This window comes from Macrobrachium nipponense, chromosome 2 (assembly GCF_015104395.2).
Source record: "Macrobrachium nipponense isolate FS-2020 chromosome 2, ASM1510439v2, whole genome shotgun sequence".
In the NCBI taxonomy this organism is placed as follows: domain Eukaryota; kingdom Metazoa; phylum Arthropoda; class Malacostraca; order Decapoda; family Palaemonidae; genus Macrobrachium; species Macrobrachium nipponense.
Genome location: NC_087201.1, coordinates 96421055 through 96441929, shown reverse-complemented (window position 1 = coordinate 96441929; position 20875 = coordinate 96421055). Strand labels below are relative to the sequence as shown.

Sequence of the window (20875 nt, the reverse complement as noted above, 5' to 3'; positions counted from 1 at the left end):
AGTAGTTCAGGAAAGTCATAGGGGGTCTGATGAGGCTCTTCATTCCGAAGGAAGAGGATTGAGGGAAGCACATTCCAAGAAGGGCTTGACAGTCCTTCCATGCAGGATGCGGTCACTCCTGAGATTCAGAGGACGTTTGCAGAGGTGGTCATGCTGATTCGTCAGCACAGTGACCTAGGGGAAGGTTCCATGGTAGCTTCCGCTGACTGCCCTTCACAGTTGGAGTCGTTCTGGGGTCCTAAGAAGGAATCCAGGACTTCTGTGGGCTTACCATGGTCCTCCATGTCCAAAAGTGTGTTGGGCTATGTGAACAATCTTGTCTCAGGGCAAGAGAATTCACTTAGGGCCAACAGATCGAACAAGCTGCTTCCCCTTCCTCTACCTTGACAGAGGCGTTCGTATTCCCCCTCGGACAACCCTTTGCTGACTAAACAGGTGGAGCCGGAGCTAGTTCGTCAGACTCCTGGCTTACCGCTGCAGCACCTTGTTGCTGAGAACCTTAGGTTCATGTAGCAAGAAGCAGCGGGCTTGGAAGCTACCGCTATGGCGGCTTTCCAAGCAGTCTCCTGGTTGGATCTATAAAACTCTGTAATGGCTAGTATAAAACGGTGTAAAAATTATGACAAAGTGATGAAATAATTTCTGAGATGTGTCGCTGTTGCTTTTTAGTGTGAGAAAAAAGAAATTTGCGCATGCGCGCCTGGGCAACGCTTGTACACAAAACGACAGCTTGATCCGTGAACTCCCAGCATCCCTCAAGGCGTATGATTCAAAAATTTTCGCCAAGTAGGCCTATAACTTTTTTTCCGTGAATATTTAAAAAAACTTTTTAGCGTCAACGTATTTTACGTCAATTAAGCACCCGACAGACAATTTTTGTCAACGTAAAATACGTCCAATAGGCGTTTAAGGGTTAAACACTTCACCATATAACACCTTATTCGTTATAACACCTTATTCGTACCCTCAGAATTATTTTTTTTTTACTTGTCAAAAGAACTGAAAATAATAATTTGTATCATTTTTGTTTATGTCAAAAGAACTGAAGATAATGATTTGTAGTATCATTTTTGTATAAGTTTACATATATATTAATTTTGATCATTGCTATTTTATATTGCAATCTTAATCTGTATGTCATTTCCAGCATCGCTTTTTGACATAAAAGAAGTTCGGCCTGGGAAGAATTCAAAAGATTTTGAGAAATGGCCAGATGAAGCACGAAGAGAAGATAGATCAAAATGTTTTGTAGTATGTTATGGGAAGGAATTTAAGCTGAAGACCCTTTCAGTGGCCGGTAAGTTTTACATGCTTTTCTTGGTATTACTGTAGCTAACTGGTGCTATAGTTTGACAGATCTAAACCGAGAGATTGTTTTTGTTCTTGGGTAAGAACCTGGTTGCCTCATCTACCAGTATCCAGTTTTGAATACCTTGCTTTACAACACATGAATCAGTAAATGGGTAGTTTAAGGGTTTAACACATTTTACTGAACATAAGATGTCACATATTGTGATTATAATTTTATTTGTAAATAAAATGAGAAAGTGCATTGTTCATAAGCAGGACAAATCTTTAGTCTTAACAATAGGATAATCTTCATGTGCTAGATGGAAACGGGTTAAAAACAATCAAAGATTGTAAAAATTTGTGGTATCGGACAACTCATGCATATATGAGGTGCAAGCTAGTCACCGACCAGGCATAGAACACTGTGACACGTCAGTCTTTCTTTGACCACCTTGGAGAGTAGTTGCTTGCACTCTCCTTCCCAAGCCAGTTGCTTTGTTTCCCTGTGATTTCTTTGTTTCAGTGTGTTTGCGTGTGTGTGCCTTGTTGATTATCATGGAGTCCCCCAATTCTTCTAGGCCTCATCAACGCATTTGCTTGGGCATTCAATGATTTACTAGCTCCAGGTTTTTGGCTGCTACCATTACATATCCCCATACTACATGCAGTAGGTACCGGTCTAATTTTTGTACCATTACTAATCCTTGCCCAGAATGTTGTTCCAGTCATAAGTCGCAGTGGACAGCATTCTACAAGAAGAACTAGCATTGTTGAGTATCCACTTGTCCTTCATGGGATGGTTTTTCTCCTCCTCATTTGGTCAGTGCAGCATCTCCCTTCTGCCAGAAGCGTTCCCTCTGTGTTGGTTGTACCGCTGTTTCCCTTTTCTTCCATCGATTTGTTGTTGGAAGTATCGGGAGTAGCACAGGATAAGATTATGTTTAATGTAGCCCCCTGTCCCATGGGATATAATGTCCTTCCCGAGAGGAGGAGGCTATGCTTTCAGTCCCCCCACCTCCAGGCCTACACTGCTTTGGCTCTTGTGTGCTGCTTCCTAGTGGGACACCTTTGTGAATGTTGACACTTACTGGGTCGCCTTTTATTGTTCTGCCAGTATGGCCATCAACCAGCACTGCTATTCGAGATGTGATGTCACTCCCAGAATCCCTTTAACCTATGACGCCAGCTATGGTGGCGTCTACCTCCCTTTGTTGTGACGTTATCTCCATCTTCACCTATGAAATCATCACAACCTCTCGCTGAGCCATTGGAGACCTTTCAAGCTATGGTCGGGAGGCTGGAGGTATTCTGCTCTCTCTGGCAAGAAGAGTCGTTGAAGGAATGATTCTTCTTCTCCTCTTCCTAGCAAGAGACGTTGTAGAGGGAGTAAGCTCCCGCCTCCATCTCCTCCTGCTTCTTCATCTTCTCCTCCTCCCCCTTGAGTCAAACGGAGAATTATGAACTCTGTGGCATCGTCTTCTGTGAGTGAGAGTCCTTCGTAAGATGACAAGGTTCCGATTAACAGGTCGAAGGTGCCTGCTACAACAGTGTCTCCTGCACCTTCCAAAGATTCTTCTCTCTGCAAACGTATTGTGGTTGATGGTCGAGAATGTGAGGGGGGTCTGGTCCTTGGGCGTGTTTCTCATTCGCCTTCCAAAGACAGGGACCTTAGAAATCAGTGTCCATCAGGAAGTTCACTTCAGCATCATTCCCTGCCTTGAGACCATACTCTTGTGTTGTTGCACGGCTGTGTACTTGACTCCTTGTCCCACATCCATGTATGTGATTTGTCCCTCGAACGTACAGTGGACCCCCCGTATTCGCGTTCTCCGGATTCGCAGACTCACACATTCGCAGATTTCTCTCGGGAACTTTTCCCTGCATTAGTCGCGGAAAATTCGCGCATTTGCAGTATTTTTCTATGAGAAATATCCACAAATACCTGGTTTTTGTTATCAATTTCATCATGAAATGCTTTTTTTGTGATAAACCTATTAAAAAAACCAAGTATGAAAATTTTTAGTGGTTTTTCTTAAGTTTTAACTAACAAAATAGGCTGTTTTTAGCGTTTTTATGGGGGTTTCAAACATTTGCGGATTCTAACTATTCACAGGGGGGTCTGGTATGCATCCCCCGCGAATACGGGGGGACCACTGTATACATAGTTCATTGCACGAGCATGTACAAGGTCTGGTTGAGACCATGGACAGGTTTCTTTGCATGGCCATGTTCTGGGGCCCTCTGTTTCAGGAGGTTCAGTAGTTAGGGACTCCACTCCAACCAGTGGGAGATGCCTGGCTTCCTAAGAAAACCACTCCAGTGCCATTAGGGAAAGATGAGGATTCTTCCAAGCCGACGCCTTCGCCTTGTCTATCTCTTTTGCCGGAACTAGAGGAGGGAGAGGGCCAGGAATTTCTCTTCTTTCTCAGAGGTTATTAATCTCATTCGTGAGTTCATTAATCTTGGGTGTAGAACGCACTCTCAGACTTCTATGATCCCTATGGGTATAAAGGCCTTGCTAGGTTAAGGCAAGATACTAAGGCTTCATTTGAGCTTCCCTAGTCAGGGCATGCTCAGTCTATCTTGCAGCGTGTTAACACCTTGGTTTTGGATCGAGATGGCTCTGCACTCCAATAGGTCCTCGAAGTTCCTTCCTCTTCCTCCTCTTGCGTGGCATAGGAAGTATTATTCCACCAATATTGTGCACATGATCTGCTTAAGCCTGGTTTAACCCTGGACCAGGTTAGATCTGAAGGTCTATTGTTTTCTTCACAAGATGCCTTAGCTATGTCGGCTACTGCTTCTACCATCTTCCAGACTGTGTCCTGGTTGGACTTATAGTCCACTGCAGTAGCCAGGATAGGGTTGGATCAAGCTGAGGGAGGTTCAGTCAGTTCTTTCTCCTTTGTCAGGCTATTGCAGTCTTCCAACAGAGAGTTCCTTTGTTGGAAGAGGTGAGGAAAGACCTTCATTGGTGGTTTGACGACCAGAATCTCATGATGGGAGTCCCTTTGTGTTCAACCCCTCCAGACTTTCTCTTGTTTTTGGATGCCTCCATCAACGGTTGGGGTGCTCATCTGGAAGATATCCTTGCCTTGGGTGTTTGGAGAATGGAGGACAAGCTGCTTCATGTCAACATATTGAAGTTGAAAGCAGCTTTCTTAGGTCTGTGGGAGTTCCAGGAGAGGGTAGAGTGTCATTCCATCATGCTGATGTCACACAACACCCCAATGGTCACCTATGTGAACAAATGGGGGTCTGGTGTCTCGTCAACTCCATTTGATGACAGTCGAGCTGCACCAGTGGGCAATCGACAACTTGGTGGAGCTCTCCGCCAGGTACATTCCAAGCAAGAGGAATGTGGTGGCTGGCAAGCTGATTCCTCGGAACCAAATCCTGGACATGGAGTGGTCCGTGCATCAGGACATGGCAGACAGGCTCTTTGCCACTCTCTTCAACTGGAAGCTGTAGGTTTATTGTTCGGTGGTCCCAGATCCTCTTTCTCTAGCAGAGGATGCCTTGCAGCATCCTTGGGACAATTTCGAGGTGTGTGCTTTCCCCTCTGTTTTACCTGAGCCATCAAATTCTGAAGAGAGTAATGAGTTCTCAAAATCTCAGGATAACTTTGGTGGCACCTCTGTGGCCTCAAGCTGAGTGGTTCCCAGACCTTCTGTCTTTTCTGTCAGAGGTTCCAAGAGAAATTCCTCCATGGCAACAGCTCCTTTGCCTACCTCATGTTGAACAGTTTCACCAGTCACTAGAGTCCCTGTCTCTTCATGGCTGGAGACTTGTCAAGTATCTCCTCCGAGCAAGAGGTTTTTCTAGAAAGGCTGCTGGCCAGATGTCCGGCTATCTCAGGAAATCTTCGTCAGCAATTTACCAGGGGAAATGGGCAGTCTACTGTGATTGGTGTTGTCGACGGGGTTTCTCTCCACTCAGAGCTTCTGTTCAGCAGATAGTGGATTTTCTGATTTTCCTCAGGGTTGAGAAAAGTCTTTCGGTTTCAGCCATCAGAGGCTACAGAGTGGCCTTGGGCTTGGGTTTGCGCCTGAAGGTGTGGACACCTCTTCATCTTGGGAAAGCTTGATGTTCAGGAGTTTCGAACAGTCCTGTTCTCCAAGAGAACTCAAGCCTCCTGCATGGGTTGTTTCTCTAGTTCTGAGAAGTCTCACTCTGGCTCCACTCGAGCCCCTATGTCGGTTATCAGACAGGGATCTGACTAAAGACAGTTTTCCTGTTGGCCTGGGCTTCTTCAAAAAGAGCTGGGGAGCTTGATGGCATCAGTTATGACATTAAGTACACCAAGGGTTGGGGTCTGTGACCTTCGAATTTGTCCCAGAATTCGTGGCTAAGACCCAGATTCCCTGTGTGCATGATGACAGATTTGCCTCTTCTTTTTTTTTCTTCCCCTCCCTCACTGAATGACATTGTGGACAACGATCCACAGGAGCCCTTGCTTTGCCCCCGTCAGAGCACTACGATGCTATCTAAAGAGGTTTCATTCATCACCTAAGGCCTAGGTGCCATAGACTTTTTGTTAGCACAGGCCGGTCTAGAAGGGAAGTGCCCAAGAACACAATTTCATTCTGGTTACATGATTCAATTAAACAGGCTTACTCCTCACAAGTCCATACAGGCTAAAGCACATGACATCAGAGGTATAAGTTCCTCTCTGGCATTTAAGAAAAACTTGTCTGTTCATAGAATTTTGAGCGCTGGTTCTTGGCTATGTCAATCCATGTTCACTTCCTTTTACCTAAAGGATGTTGCCCACATGTCTTTGGACACTTTTTCCTTGGGTCCGGTGGTGGCTGCCCAACAAGTTGTGTAATTCACCCAGTGCCCCTAGCAGAACAGTGTGTATCTTACCTAAGGTGATTGTGTTGAAGAGAGATTGAGTGAGTTGGCTGGCCTCTTTCTCTTTTTTCCCTTTCTTCTTTCTACAGGCCAGTCAAAGAATAGACACGTCATATGCTGGAACTGGTTTGATACAGGTGAGTAGGGGGGGGTCATACTGATAGTGGTTTTGTATTGCTACTATACAGTAGGCAAACCTACTATTCTGTAGGAAGTGCTCCTCTCTCTAGCAAGGGGAGTGAGGAGTGGTGATAAACCTCTGTGGCTTGCATGGTTAATTGCTTGAACCGGCAGAGTTTTCTTTTCTTGGAATGCAATGAATCTAATCATATGTCATTGTGTTTCAACTCAGATGGCTGAGTTTTTAGATAACCAATTGTCTATACTCTCACAGGCTTGGACCCCCTTCTTTAGAACTACCTCTAGGAAGGGTGGTCAGGTGGGTACCGTGGGTTAAACTCCCACCCAGTTTAGGGTACTTTTACCTCCCTCCAAGTATAAGACTATCCTATTTTTAAGACCGAAGTTTTGTTCCGCTTATGAACAAATTAAAATTTTTTAATCAATTTGTATTTTTCATAGCTAAAAACCTGTCTTAATATTTACTGCCCACTTCTAGCCATCCCTCTCTCTTTTCCTGGTTTGTTGGGGGAAAGACTGATGCGTCACGTTGTTCTATGCCTGGTCTGTGACCAGCTTCCACATTGTATACACGAGTTTCCAGATGCCACAGATTCCTTGCTTTACAATCTTTGATTGATTTTAACTGGTTTCCAGCTGGCACAAGAAGATTATCCTATTGTTAAGACCTCAGGTTTGTTAGCCGTGAAAAATACAAAGTGACTGGAGGCTTGAGCTCTGTAGGAGAACTCGACTGCTCAAACCCCTTAACTAGCAAGGAAAGTTCCCAGGAAGAGGAGATGGCAATACCTTCAAGGCGTAACACTCTGCTATTCGCTGAATAGAGGTTGCGAGTGGAGAAAAACCCTGTTTACGATACCAATCACAGTAGATCGCCCATTTGCCTTGGTAAACCGTGGAGGTTGACTTTGTGGGACTGCTGGACATATGCCCTGCTGTTCTCTGAGAAAAGCCTCTCGCTCAAAGGAGAAACTTGATAGCCTCCAACTGTGAAGAAACAGGGATTCGACTGACTGGTGGAACCTTTCTGCATGCGGCTGACACAGGAGATGTCACCAAGGGGGAATCTCCCTCGGAACCTCTGACAACTACGACAGCAGACCTGGGAACCATTCCGCCTGAGGCCACAGAGGGGCCACCAAATTCATCCTGAGACCCTGTGAACTCAATAGCCTGTTCAGAACTTGACGGATCAAACAAAACGGAGGGAAGGCATACTCCTCCAGGTTGTCCCAAGTATGTTGGAATGCATCCTCTGCCAATGCTAAAGGATCTGGGACCACTGAACAGAATATCTCCAGCTTCTTGTTGAAGCAAGTACATACTCATGATTTTATCATGTATCTTGTGTACTAACATCTTTTCCTCCATATCTTTATCCCATCTTCTAGTTAAGTTAAAAATGTAAAAGAGAATGATAAAAGTATTATTAGCAGTTTTCATACATTCAACTTACCTGTCAGATATATACATAGCTATAGACTCCGTCGTTCCCGACAGAATTTCAAATTTCGCGGCACTCGCTACAGGTAGGTCAGGTGATCTACCGCCCTGCTCTGGGTGGCAGGACTAGGAACTATTCCCGTTTTCTAATCAGATTCTCTCTGTCGCCGGCGGTATCACATTGTTGTTACTTCCTCCTGACTAGAATTCGTTTTTCGCAAACTTTTGATCATCTCTCGCTGATATTTGGTGACGTACTTGGATCGTTTGTTTGGCATTCGCTATCGTGGACTGTTTTTTGGACTTGGTTTTTGGAATTCGTGAATATGTCTGACTCTAGTGTTAGTTTCAGAGTGTGTGTGAATGAGGGCTGTAAGGTGAGGATTCCGAAAGCTTCGGTAGATCCTCACACTACTTGTAGTGGGTGTAGAATGGCTGAATGCTCGATTGAGAAATACGTGTGACGAGTGTGAGAAATTGAGTGCACAAGAGTGGAAGAATCTAACTTCTTACTTGAAGAGTTAGAGAAAGATAGAGAGAGGAAGGCGGCTTATAAAACCCGCAGAATGTCTGCTTCTCATGATTTTACTATCTAGTTCTGTAGCTTCTTCCTCTGATAATCATGCCCATTCTGTTTCAGCCCGTTCACAAATTGCTAATCCCTCTAGTTCTGCTTCGGTAAATAGCAGAACTTAGAGCTTCCCTTCAGAAAATGCAGGAAAAGGTCGCAGCATTGGAAGGTAAGGATAGTGAATGTGGTTTCGCTAGTGATATTAGTGTCCCCAGTGTAGTGGAGGGGGCGTCTGGTCGTCTCTGCGACGCTCCCAGGCCTAGACCTCTTCCAAGCTCCCTGGCCCGGAGGAGAAGGAATGTCGAAAGCCGTACGGGGGTTGTGGAGAATCCCCAACGATCAGGCGTCCCTTCGGCAGAATCGAGCATATCAAATAATGCCAAGGACCGCTATAGGAAAAGCGTCCTTCGAGAGTGCTTTTCTTCGTCTAGTTCGCCTTCTCCGAGAAGAGGATGGAAGGAGTCGAAACTTTCCCGTCCGCTGAAGAGGAGTATGAAAGAGCATGAACTCAATTCGAGTCCCGAACGCTTCTCTGAAGAAGGAGCGCCTTCGGTAATAAAGAAGGCGAGAATACATTCAGACTCTGGGTCTGGAAGGGATCCTAGAGCGCCTTCCAGATCTCCCTCTCCTGGTTCGAAAGACTCCTCAACCAGGAGAATATTAATGAATATGCAAGAGCAATTAGCCTCGTTAGTAGGAACTCTTTATAAGGAGCCTACTCGTAAGAAGGATGATAGGCTTCCTATTAAAAGATCTAAATACGATCTCCTGTCGGGCGCGACGCACCCTTCAGGGGAGTTGTCGCACAAGCGGCCATCTCTGGGGGGAGCAATGCGTTAGACAGGAGAGAAGTAAGAAAGGAGTTACTCCTGTCAAGAGTAGGGCGCCAACCAGAAGCCAGGCTCCGAGTAGGCGCAAAGAGCCAGTACAAACATTCAAGATCTTCAATCAAGCGCCAAGAGTTAGCTGAAGAGAAGATCCTATTAGGAGTAGAGCGCTTGTGAGACGGAAAGCGCCTACCGGAATCAATACTCCTACTAAACATCAGACGCATTCTAAGGATCAGGAGTATTTGGAACGACGTGCTCCTACCAGGCGCCAGGAGTCGTCGGGCCTAGAGACTCCTCCCAGGCGCCAGGGAGTATTCTGAACTGAATATCCCTCCCCAGCGCCAGGAGTATTCCGAAGCTTATTACTCTCCCAGGCGCCAGGAGTACTCTGGACTTAATACTCCTCCCAGGCGCCAGGAGTATTCCGAAGCTTATACTCCTCCCAGGCGCCAGGAGTATTCTGAACTTAATACTCCTACCACGCGCCAGGAGTATTCTGAACAAGATGCGCCTACTAGAAGCCAGGAGTATTCGAGGCGCTCTGCGCCTGCCAAGCGCCAGGAGTATTCCAAACACGTTACTCCTCCCAGGCGAGATACTCCTGCTGTACACCAGGCGCATTCCTCGTATGAAGAGCCTGACACTCGTAAGAGAGTAAGAGAAGAGTCAGAAGAAAGAAGGGAGCCTTCTCCTTCCGAGCCTATCAACCCAGAAGATGCCTCGGAGGACGAAATGAAGGAAGGATCTTCTAATTATAAAGTTCTTTCGTCCCTTCTATTGGAGGAATATGGAGACTCTTTGACGCCAGCTGCTCCCCCTTCTCCACGCTCTCTGTTTCGAGCACGAAAACACACAAGTCTTCCTCTTTCCTTAAAATGAAGCTGCTATATCTATGAGGAGGGCTCTACAATCTCTTGACTCCTGGTTCAAGAAGAAGAAGGAGTTAGGAAGGACGGTCTTTTGTATGCCTCCCGCTAAACTTACAGGGAGGAGAGGCATTTGGTACGAAACGGGAGAGAATATGGGATTGTCTCTGTCCGTTTCAGTTGAATCAGACTTCTCGAGTTTGGTGGATTCGTCGAGAAGGCACGCCTTGAATGCAGCGAAGGTAACATGGGGGCTTTCGGAAACGGACCACCTCCTCAAGGGACTTTTTCACACTTTAGAAGTTTTTAACTTCTTAGATTGGTCCCTTGGGGTTCTGGCCAAGAAATCTCAGGAAAAGGAACAACTCGACCCAGAAACCCTAATAGCATCCTCGCCTGCATTGATAAGGCTGTTCAGGATGGGATCGGCTGAGGTATGCTCCCTCTTTGGTGCAGGAGTTTTAAAGAAGAGGGCGGTTCACAGTGCTTTCCTCACGAAGGCCGTCTCTCCTTCGCAGAGAGCCGCCTTATTGTTTGCGCCTCTCTCTGAACACCTTTTTCCCTCGCAGTTGGTGAAGGATATCGCTGCATTCTCTGACTGAAAGGCCACCCAGGATCTCCTTAGACAATCCTCAAGTAAAGAATAGGCCTGTGGCTAGTGAGGAAAAGAAAGTGGCTCGCCCAGCTCAGCAGCAGCCCTTTCGAGGAGGTCTTCCAACTAGATCGATCGCCAGAAGGAAGTCAACCGAAAAGAGGGGCAGGTCTTCCTTCCGTCCCTTTAAGAAAGGGAAGTGAGAATTCTGTCCTCCAGACACCCGTAGGAGCCAGGTTACATTCTTTTGCGAAAGCCTGGGAAGACATAGGAGCGAATCCTTGGACGATGTCGATTATCAAGAAGGGGTATCGCATCCCAATTCAAGGACATTCCTCCCTTGACAACATCACCGAGGGAATTGTCCGCCAGATACAGGGACCTGTTCTGATGGATACTCTTCGTCAGATGGTGGAACAGATGTGGGACAAAAGAGCAATAGAGCTAGTGCTGGATTGCAACTCCCCGGGGTTTTACAATCGCTTGTTTCTTGTAGCAAAAGCCTCGGGGGGATGGAGACCGGTACTGGACGTAAGTGCGCTGAACAAATTCGTCGAACAACAGAAGTTCAGCATGGAAACGTCTGCTTCAGTCCTTGCAGCACTGCGGCAAGGGGATTGGATGGCGTCCCTAGACCTTCAGGACGCATACTTCCACATCCCGATCCACCATTCGTCGAGGAAGTACCTTCGATTTATGTTCGAAGGGAAGAATCTATCAGTTCAGGGCCCTGTGTTTCGGCCTGTCCACGGCTCCTCAAGTCTTCACAGACGTGATGAAAAATGTAGCAAGACACTTACATTTGAAAGGGATAAACGTCTCCTGTACCTGGGACGACTGGATCATCAGAGCCAGGTCTCAAAAGCAGTGTTTGGAGGACCTGTCAACAACACTGGAATTGACAAAATCATTGGGATTGATCGTGAACCTCGAGAAGTCTCAGATGATCCCCAGCCAGAACGTGGTTTATCTGGGGATTCAGATGGATTCTCGGGGTTTTTCGAGTTTTTCCATCTCAAGAGAGAATAAAGAAAGGCTGTGCCACAGTATCGAACTTTCTAGGGAAAGAGCGCACTTCAGCGAGGGAATGGCTGAGCCTTCTGGGAACCCTTTCCTCGCTCGAACAGTTCTTTCTCCTAGGAAGATTACATCTTCGACCGCTTCAGTTCTTCCTAAGAAGAAGTTGGAGTTGGAAGACAGGTCAGCTCTCGTACACGTTTCCAATCTCGGAAGAAATAAAACATCATTTTGAAGTGGTGGTTGATTCCATTAAAGGAAAACAAAGGAGTGTCCCTGCAAGTACGGAACCCAAGCCTGACATTGTTTTCAGACGCCTCGGAGTCGGGCTGGGGGGCGGCAACATTGGGCATCCAAAGAAGTGTCAGGCACCTGGTCGGCAGAACAGGTGTCATGGCACATAAATTGCAAGGAGCTCTTAGCAATTCACCTGGCGCTAAAGAGCTTCGAACACATAGTCAGAGGCAAAGTCGTACAGATAAATTCAGACAATACGACAGCTCTGGCTTATGTCAAGAAACAAGGAGGGACGCACTCTTTTGCTCTGTACGAGCTGGCAAGAGATCTACTGATTTTGGCGAACCAAAGAAGGTAGTTCTTCTAACAAGGTTTGTCCAAGGGGAGAGGAATGTGAGAGCGGACAGATTGAGCAGGAGGTTCCAGGTCCTTCCCACAGAATGGACACTCCACTCAGAAGTCTGTCAGAGCCTTTGGCTCCTTTGGGGAAGCCTCAAATAGATCTTTTCGCCACATTCCTCTCCAAGATAGAAAACATTTTGTGCCCTGGTGGAAGATCCCCGGGTTATGCAACAGACGCCTTTCTCCTGGACTGGGTCAGGGAATAATACGTTTACGCTTTTCCCCCGTTCAAGATACTGGGGGAAGTAGTCAGAAAATTCGTGGCATCCGAAGGAACCAAGATGACTCTGATTGCTCCGTATTGGCCAGCTCAAATTTGGTTCACAGAGGTGATGGAATGGACGGTGGGACTTCCCCAGATCTCTTCCAAACAGAATAGATCTGCTCAAACAACCCCACTTCGAGAATGGTACCATCAAAATCTACCCCGCTCTTGCTCTGACTGCCTTTCGACTATCGAAAGACTTGTCAGAGCGAGAGGGTTTTCTCGCCAGGCAGCAAGCGCAATTGCTAGAGCCCGCAGATCATCTACTAGGCGAGTGTACCAATCGAAGTGGGAAGTTTTCAGAAACTGGTGCAGGTCGAAGAAGCTGTCCTCTTCCGTACCTCTGTGACCGAAATTGCGGATTTCCTTCTGTTTCTTTAGACAAAAGTCGCATCTCTCGGTACCGACTATTAAGGGGTACAGGAGTATGCTTTCAGCAGTCTTTAGAAACAGGGGATTAGATCAACGAATGATAAGGATTTGCACGACCTCATTCGTTCCTTCGAAACATCAAAATCACTTGAACCTAAGGTTCCAAGCTGGAACTTAGATGTGGTTCTTAAATTTCTATCATCAGAGGAATTCGAACCACTTCACACTGCTTCGTTTCGTAACATCACTAGAAAGTGTTTGTTTCTGATGTCTCTTGCAACGGCAAAAAGAGTCAGTGAGTTGCACGCCCTTGAATCAAGAGTTGGCTTCAAAGGAGACTCTGCAATTTGTTCATTTCAGTCCCTTTTTTCTTGCAAAAATGAAAACCCTTCGAATCCCTGGCCCAGGAGCTTCGAAGTGAAGGACTTTCTAGTTTGGTGGGCAGAGAGGTAGAAAGATCCCTTTGCCCAGTTAGAGCTCTAAAATTTTATCTGGACAGGAAGAAGCAGTTGGGGGGTTCGCAAAAAGGTCTTTGGTGCTCAGTGAAAAGACCCCAAGAGAGCAATGTCCAAGAACGCCTTAGCCCTTCTTTGTTAGAAGTGTTATTACAGAAGCTCATAAGAATTGCCCAGATGATTCTTTTAATCTTTTAAGAGTGAGAGCCCACGAAGTTAGGGCAATTGCAACCTCTGTGGCGTTCCAAAGAAATATGTCATCAAGAACATTTTGGACGCAACTTATTGGAGATGCAACTCCGTGTTTGCATCCCATTATTTAAAAGACGTGCGAGTTACGTATGATAAATGTTTTTCTTTAGGTCCGTTTGTGTCAGCACAGACGGTTCTGGGTAAAGGAGAAAGCACCAATCCTTAAATTGTGTACGTAACCCTCTTGTCGGATGTTCTCGTGTTTTCGGTGTATGGGAGTGTCAGTTGTCGCACAAGCGGCCTTCACTTCGCTTCATTTGAAAATCGAGTGACATCTGACTATTAGAGGGGTACAAAAAATTTTTTATTTTTGTATGTATGAGTTTCGAGTTTGTGGTTGTTTGCTAAGAGTTTGGGGATAACTCTAGGCAATCTTAGAACTAACACGGGTTAGGATCGGGTGATCGGGATTGGTTGTGTGCTCCTTAAATAAATGCGTGTTGTCATATAAGCGGATGTGCTCCATTGACAAACGCCAGTTAGGTTCTGTCGAGTAGTGGAAGAGACCCCATCGACAGATCCACAAGAACTCTTGGCCACAGATCACTATCTCGCTAAGGCTCTTGAGATGAAGCAGACTCCTGGGCAGTAGCCACGAAGTCTTCCATCTAAGAAGGTAGGAACTAAGGTTTATTTATACCTACAACATATGTTGTTTACCTGTCTAGTCAGTTAGTTAGCTGTCTCTTGCCCTCCACCAAAGGGTGTCAATCAGCTATGTATATATCTGACAGGTAAGTTGAATGTATGAAAATGACATTGTTATGATACAATAAAGTTTCATACATACTTACCTGGCAGATATATACAATTGAAGACCCACCCAGCCTCCCCGCAGGAGACAGGTGGAAGAGAGAATCTGATTAGAAAACGGGAATAGTTCCTAGTCCTGCCACCCAGAGCAGGGCGGTAGATCACCTGACCTACCTGTAGCGAGTGCCGCGAAATTTGAAATTCTGTCGGGAACGACGGAGTCTATAGCTATGTATATATCTGCCAGGTAAGTATGTATGAAACTTTATTGTATCATAACAATGTCATGTTACCACCAAAAGAGAAAAAGCTGTTTAAGAAAGAACGACCGAATCGCATTTCAACCATCGTATGATAGTAAACAATTACCTACTGTAGTTATGTATGTAAGAATGAAGGAAATCCCAGTCTTCTGCATCTTTCTTTCCAACTTCAGGTAGCCAAGCTGAGGCGGCTAAGGTCCACAGTTGTCAAATATATCAAGTAATGTGACAGTAGGGTGAGGAGTTGCCAACTAAGGTTGTATTGTGTTGGCTACTAAAATTCATGTCATTCTCTCTCTCTCTCTCTCTCTCTCTCTCTCTCTCTCTCTCTCTCTCTCTCTCTCTCTCTCGCAATACAGTCTAGTCCCGATTTATGCATGTTCAAATTGTACGATTCCCCTTTTATGTAGTTGCAAGTTTTCAAAAATAGATTTTCTGTATATGCAAACCCGTTCAAAGACTGTGAGTCACGCGCTGCAAAACGTATCAAATTTATTGTCTTTTCAAGTATTTTTTTTTCTGGGGGGGAGGGGGTTGCTGGTATATGAGGGAAGGGGTGGGGGAATACTTGGAGGAAAAAAACTATTATTCCTCCAAGGGGGAATGCGAGAGAAAGATATCCTGCTCACCCATTAGCTAAGATGGAAGGCTCTGTGTCACGCATTTGTGACGTCATAGCGCAGTGTGTATGAATGATCCATATCCTCACCATCATCACACGTATTACTCAGATCTGCGAAGTGTATTCTGAATGATCGGTATCATCATCGCCATAGGTATTATTCAGATCTGCGAAGTGTATTCTGAAGGCTTCTGCTCAGCCACTAGCTAAAACGGAAGGCTCCGCCTCACACATTTGTGACATCATAGCGCAGTGTTTATGAATGATCAGTATCATCATCATCGCTATACATATTATTCAGATCTGCAAAGTGTATTCAGATCATCTGCATCATGTATGCATCTGCCAAGAAGCAGAAGAGGAAGACCTATTTTCTCAAAACTAAAAAGCTTGCCCTTAAGTTGAAGATGAAGGAAGGAGTAGCTTCCATTTTGGCAGAAGTCGACAACTTGAAATCCGTCATTGCTGAACATGAAGTAAGAATTTTTTTTTCCTAGGTTAACTTGTTTTGACTAACTTTTGGCATTTGGTCATTCATTTTTTTCTATTGCTGAAATAGGTTTTGATGAAAATGACAAGTAAAAGTGATTAACAGAGAAGCAGATGTGTTTGAGAGAGAGAGAGAGAGAGAGAGAGAGAGAGAGAGAGAGAGAGAGAGAGAGAATTGTTCGATCTAAACTTTTCAAGAAACTGTCATTTCATGTTGAATTTTGAATTTTTATAATTTCTTTTTAAGAAATTGTAATTTTATCAAATTTTGAATTTTCATCAGTTCCTTTAATCGTAGAATAAAATTATATGAAAACGATTACATAGTGAACATGCAGTACAAGAAACTGAGAGGCGCTTGTAACCAAGTTTGTTAGGCCTAAGAGGAGTGAAGAAACGCATGATCCGCTAGTCCCTGAAACCTCAAATGGTTCACAAAGCCTTCTTTCAGCAGAAGAACTCTTCACGGAGGATGAGATAGAGGAGTTTGAAGGTTTTTTGACAGAGGATAGGTAGAGGAAATTCCATCCAAAAGGTTTTTTTTAAAGGAAATGCCTGTATCGTACAGTACACTTGCACCCAATGGTGGCATTGTTTACGTGTGGGAGTTTTCACCATTCTGTGTGTAACTTTAAACTTTTCAATTTATTGAAACCTCTTTAATGTTTTATTTATCCATAAGAACAATTTCATATTAGAAAAAATTACAGTATATATAGTACATAGAAAGTATTGAAAATGGGTAGTATAAAAAAGTTTGACTGGATAAGTTGCCGTTTGCCTTGGCCCTAAAATCAGGAATTATTCCCATAAGTTAGTGTTTCCAAATCTGCCAATTTCCAATTCTGTGAGGCCGTGGATCGACCAAATTCTTGCATAATTGGTGACCGTACTGTAGTAATATAACTGTAATTACAAAATTCATATGTGATAGTATTTTAACCCTTGTGATCTGATGACGTGTAGCGCGTCAATAAATTTTTTTTCGTAAGTGCTTGGTGTGTCATATGTAAGTTATTTTTGGGAAAAATTCATGAAAAAAACATGTCAATCATAGAAAACGTAGTTGACGCCATTGGGTCGACAGATGATGAATCTCGAAGAAAATGCAAACCCGATGCTGCTAGCTTACTTAGCTACGATACAAAACATCAACGTAAGTAGGTTGGAAAATCTGAAAATTGCACTCCGTAAGAAATTAGCATTATTTAATCAATTACAGCTCATTAGCAAACACATTTAAAGCAAATTTATTGCTTCCATGTTAAAGATCAAACATTTCTACACAATTTAGGTATACAGTGTTCCCCCTGTATTTGCGGGGGATGTGTACCAGACACCCCCATGAATAGCTAAAACCCACCAATAGTTAGAACCACCACTAAAAATGCTTATAACTGCCTATCTTGAAAGTTCAGATACCAAATGTATACCTTAAACAACATCCTACTTCAAATATACCTAAAATTACTAACCTATTACTCTATTAATCTTTGAGGTTATATTATTAACCTTAGAGGTTATATTATTAACATCATTTCAAAGTCATCTTAAACATTTTACCATTAAAAATATATACCTACAGCCAATAACACAGAGAGAGAGGAGAAGCGAAGAGAGAGAGAAGAGAGAGATAGAGGTGATAGAGAGAGAGACGAGAGAGGAACCAGGAGAGAGATTGGAGATTACTCATAGACTCCGACTCCTTTCCCTCCGCCAATTCGTATATCAAACTGTCATTTACTCCCCTGCCCTCCTTCCTCTTCCTCCAAGTGGATAAAAAGACTGGGAATCGCTAATTTTTATATTAATCTTATTAATATTTGAGAATTAGTTATAAGGTAAATCATTTATTTATACTACAAAAACTAAACATACATAAATAAGAGAGAGAGAGAGAGAGAGAGAGAGAGAGAGACGAGAGGAGGAGAGGGGAGAGAGGAAGAGAGAGAGAGAAAAAAAATATATATTTTTATTGTTTAATCTCATTAAACTTAATATTATTTGAAAACTAGTACTATACATTATTATTTTACCATAAAATGTAGTGATGCCCTTAAAGATGTACTGTATACATACACTTCCAGCCCAAATGGAGGGCGAGAGTTACCACTATGACATACGTATCTCCTGTGGCAAAGGAGAGAGAGAGAGAGAGAGAGAGAGAGAGAGAGAGAGAGAGAGAGAGAGAGAGAGAGAGAGAGAGAGGTTATCCTTATTTAAAAAGAGGGAAATGGATAGATTATTGTATTTCTTTAAAACAGTGGTACCTCAGGATACAAAATTAATCCGTTCCGAGGTGGCCTTCGTAACCTGAGTATTTCGTATCTTGAACCGCATTTTACATATAAATTGCCTAATTTGTTCCAATCTCTACAAAAGCACCCCAGTAAATTTTATAAAAAGCTAAATTGACCAATAAACAATGAAATACTACAACAATTTGGACCATTCAATACCTAACTTAATACCTACTACTAATATGTACTATATAGTACCTGTAAATAAAGTGTATTAGTGTACATGGTATACAAGAAATACTGTACATACATACGTACGTATGTAGTAAAATGTGGAACCTTACCTTTCGAGTGAGGCTATCTCTGAATGTGGTGACAGAGGAGGAAGACAAACAGCAGAAAACTTGTACATACATACACTTAACTTTACGAAACACATTAAAAAATGTCAGGAAACAGTAAGACTAAACTTTACGAAACACATTAACAAATGGCACAAAACTTTAACACTTAACTTTACAAAAAACTTGAAATTAAAATTTTTTTTCTTTTCTTTTTTTTTTTACTTTACATTTTTTTTTTTTGACATTTTTTACACTACATTTTTTTTCTCTCTCTCTCACCACTTTCAACTTTCAGTTGTTTTTTTTTTAACTATCACTTGGATCTTCCTGTTTGCTTACTCCTACTAAAGGCCTCTTTAAAAAATAACTATCCAAGGAAGATTGCTTCTGCCTGCTTTTGACAATGTTCCTGAAACGACTCAGGCAAACGTCATCGAACTGCGCAAGCATACGACTTGTGTAAGCCTTTTCTGGGTGTCTCTCTTCTACAAATGATTGCACCTTATGAAAAGCAGCTAGAGCATCCTTAATTTCTGCCGTTGTCATAGGGTCGTCATCCTCCTCCTTGCCGCTGCTAGAGAACTCTTCTTGAACGACGTTATGTTGCATGGCCTCCAACTCCTTCAGGTCATCTGTCGTAAGCTCCTCTTGGTGCTCCTGCGAAACAGTTTCAGGATCGTCAATTGTTTCTGAATCTGCACCAGCTTCGCCCACGTCGAATCCCTTGAAGTCTCGGGCAGATATGACATCAGGCCAGAGTTTTCTCCATGAGGAATTCAAGGTTCGCCTTGAAACCTCCTGCCAAGCTTGATCGATGAGTCGGATGCATATTACGATATCGAAATGCTCCTTCCAAAATTCATGCAAGGTGAGGTTTGTGGTATCGTTGATGTCGAAACATCTCTTGAAAAGATGTTTCATATACAGCTTCTTGAAGTTCGATATCACTTGCTGGTCTACGGGCTGGAGGAGAGGGGCGGTGTTAGGCTGAAGATAAAGAACCTTGATAAAAGAATACTCTGCTAGGATATCTTCCTCGAGGAGGAGGGTGAGCAGGGGCATTGTCCAACAACAGCAGACATTTCAGAGGGAGGCGCTTCTCTTCCAAGAATTTCTTCACTGTCGGACTTGAGGAGTCTCCGAATGATAGACAAGTAGGGGCTTCACCTTGCAATCCCTACTGGCATTCGAACAAAGTGTGAGCGTAAGCCTGTCTTTCATAGGCTTATGCCCCAGGTAGCTTCTTCTCTTCCTCCATGATGTACGTCCGACGAGGCATTTTTTTCAAAAATGGCCAGTCTTATCACAGTTGAAGACTTGCTGAGAACTGTAGCCTTCGTTGATCGTCATCTCGTCGAACGTCTTAATAAAGGCTTGGGCCGCTTTCATGTCCGAGCTGGCCGCCTCCCCATGCCACACCACCAAATGGATGCCAGTGCGTTTCCGGAATTTTTCAAACCACCCATGAGAAGCCTTGAAGTTTGGGGTTGGCGTCGATGTCCCTTGTCCTCCGTCGTCTTCAGCCTGGGCAATCAAATCGACGAAAATAGCGCTGGCCTTGTGGGAGATTGCCGTCTCAGTTATCGTATTGCCCGCGATTTCTTTGTCTTTTATCCAGACAAGAAGCAGCCTCTCCATCTCGTCGTGCACGTGGCTCCTCTTGTTGGACAAAATAGTCACACCCTAGGAAGGTGTAGCTGCTTTGATGGCTTCCTTCTGCTTAAGAATGGTGCCTATCATTGACAGATTTCGGCCGTATTCCTTACCGATCACACTCCACTGCATGCCAGCTTCCTACTTCTTGATACAGGCAGCCCCCGGGTTACAACGGGGACAAACTCGAAGGCAGGAGAAGAGAAGACAGGATGGAAAAGGAAATTGGAGATCTACAAAGAGAAGTTACAAACCTTAAGAAAGAGAAACAAGAATTAAACAATAACATAGTAGAAAACAGAGTATAGTGAAGATTAAAAAATCAATTGCTCTAAAGACCAGAACCAGAAATGAAACAGAAGCAAGTACTAGACAAGGCACAAAGAAAGAAGCTTACAAGGATGAAAATAATGAATTCAAGAGAGCTGTTGGCAGAAGGGTGATAGCAGTCAGAAAACACGATTGTCCCCCAAAAGGGATCAACACAACGAATAAATTTGCTGTGCTCTCTGAAACAGAAGAGGAAACTATCTTAATTGGAGACTCGTTAGTAAAAGATCAGGGGTTAAATTTTGTGGCCAAAAATAAAAGTGAGCGAAATGTTCATTCTTACCTAGGAGCAGAAGCAAAGCCGATAGCCGAAGCAGTGAAAAAAATCAAGGTAAATAATAGAAAAAGTGTAATCATAGTGCAATGAGGAGGAAATTACCTCTTTCTAAAAGATGGAAGAACTGTCCAGACAGTCTGGTAGTCAACCTGATGAATGTCATAGAGAACATCCTTGAGAAAACTGCATCATTTTTATAGGGCTTCTGCGCAGAACCAATGTAAGCCACTACTCCTTAAGCAAGGCAGTTGGAATCAACGACAGACTGGAGCTAATATGCCAAGAAAAAGGTGTTAGGTTCGTAACCTTTTGGG

At 44.0% G+C, this 20875-nt stretch overlaps 1 protein-coding gene across 1 annotated transcript in view; it reads left to right on the top strand.

Annotated features, from left to right (window-relative positions):
* LOC135220808 (1-phosphatidylinositol 4,5-bisphosphate phosphodiesterase gamma-1-like) overlaps positions 1–20875 on the top strand; it is a 511068-nt gene that overhangs the window by 71019 nt on the left and 419174 nt on the right. The window contains exon 3 of the mRNA XM_064258319.1: positions 1148–1297. Within this exon, the coding sequence (XP_064114389.1) occupies positions 1148–1297 (150 nt within the window). The remainder of the gene's footprint in view (positions 1–1147; positions 1298–20875) is intronic.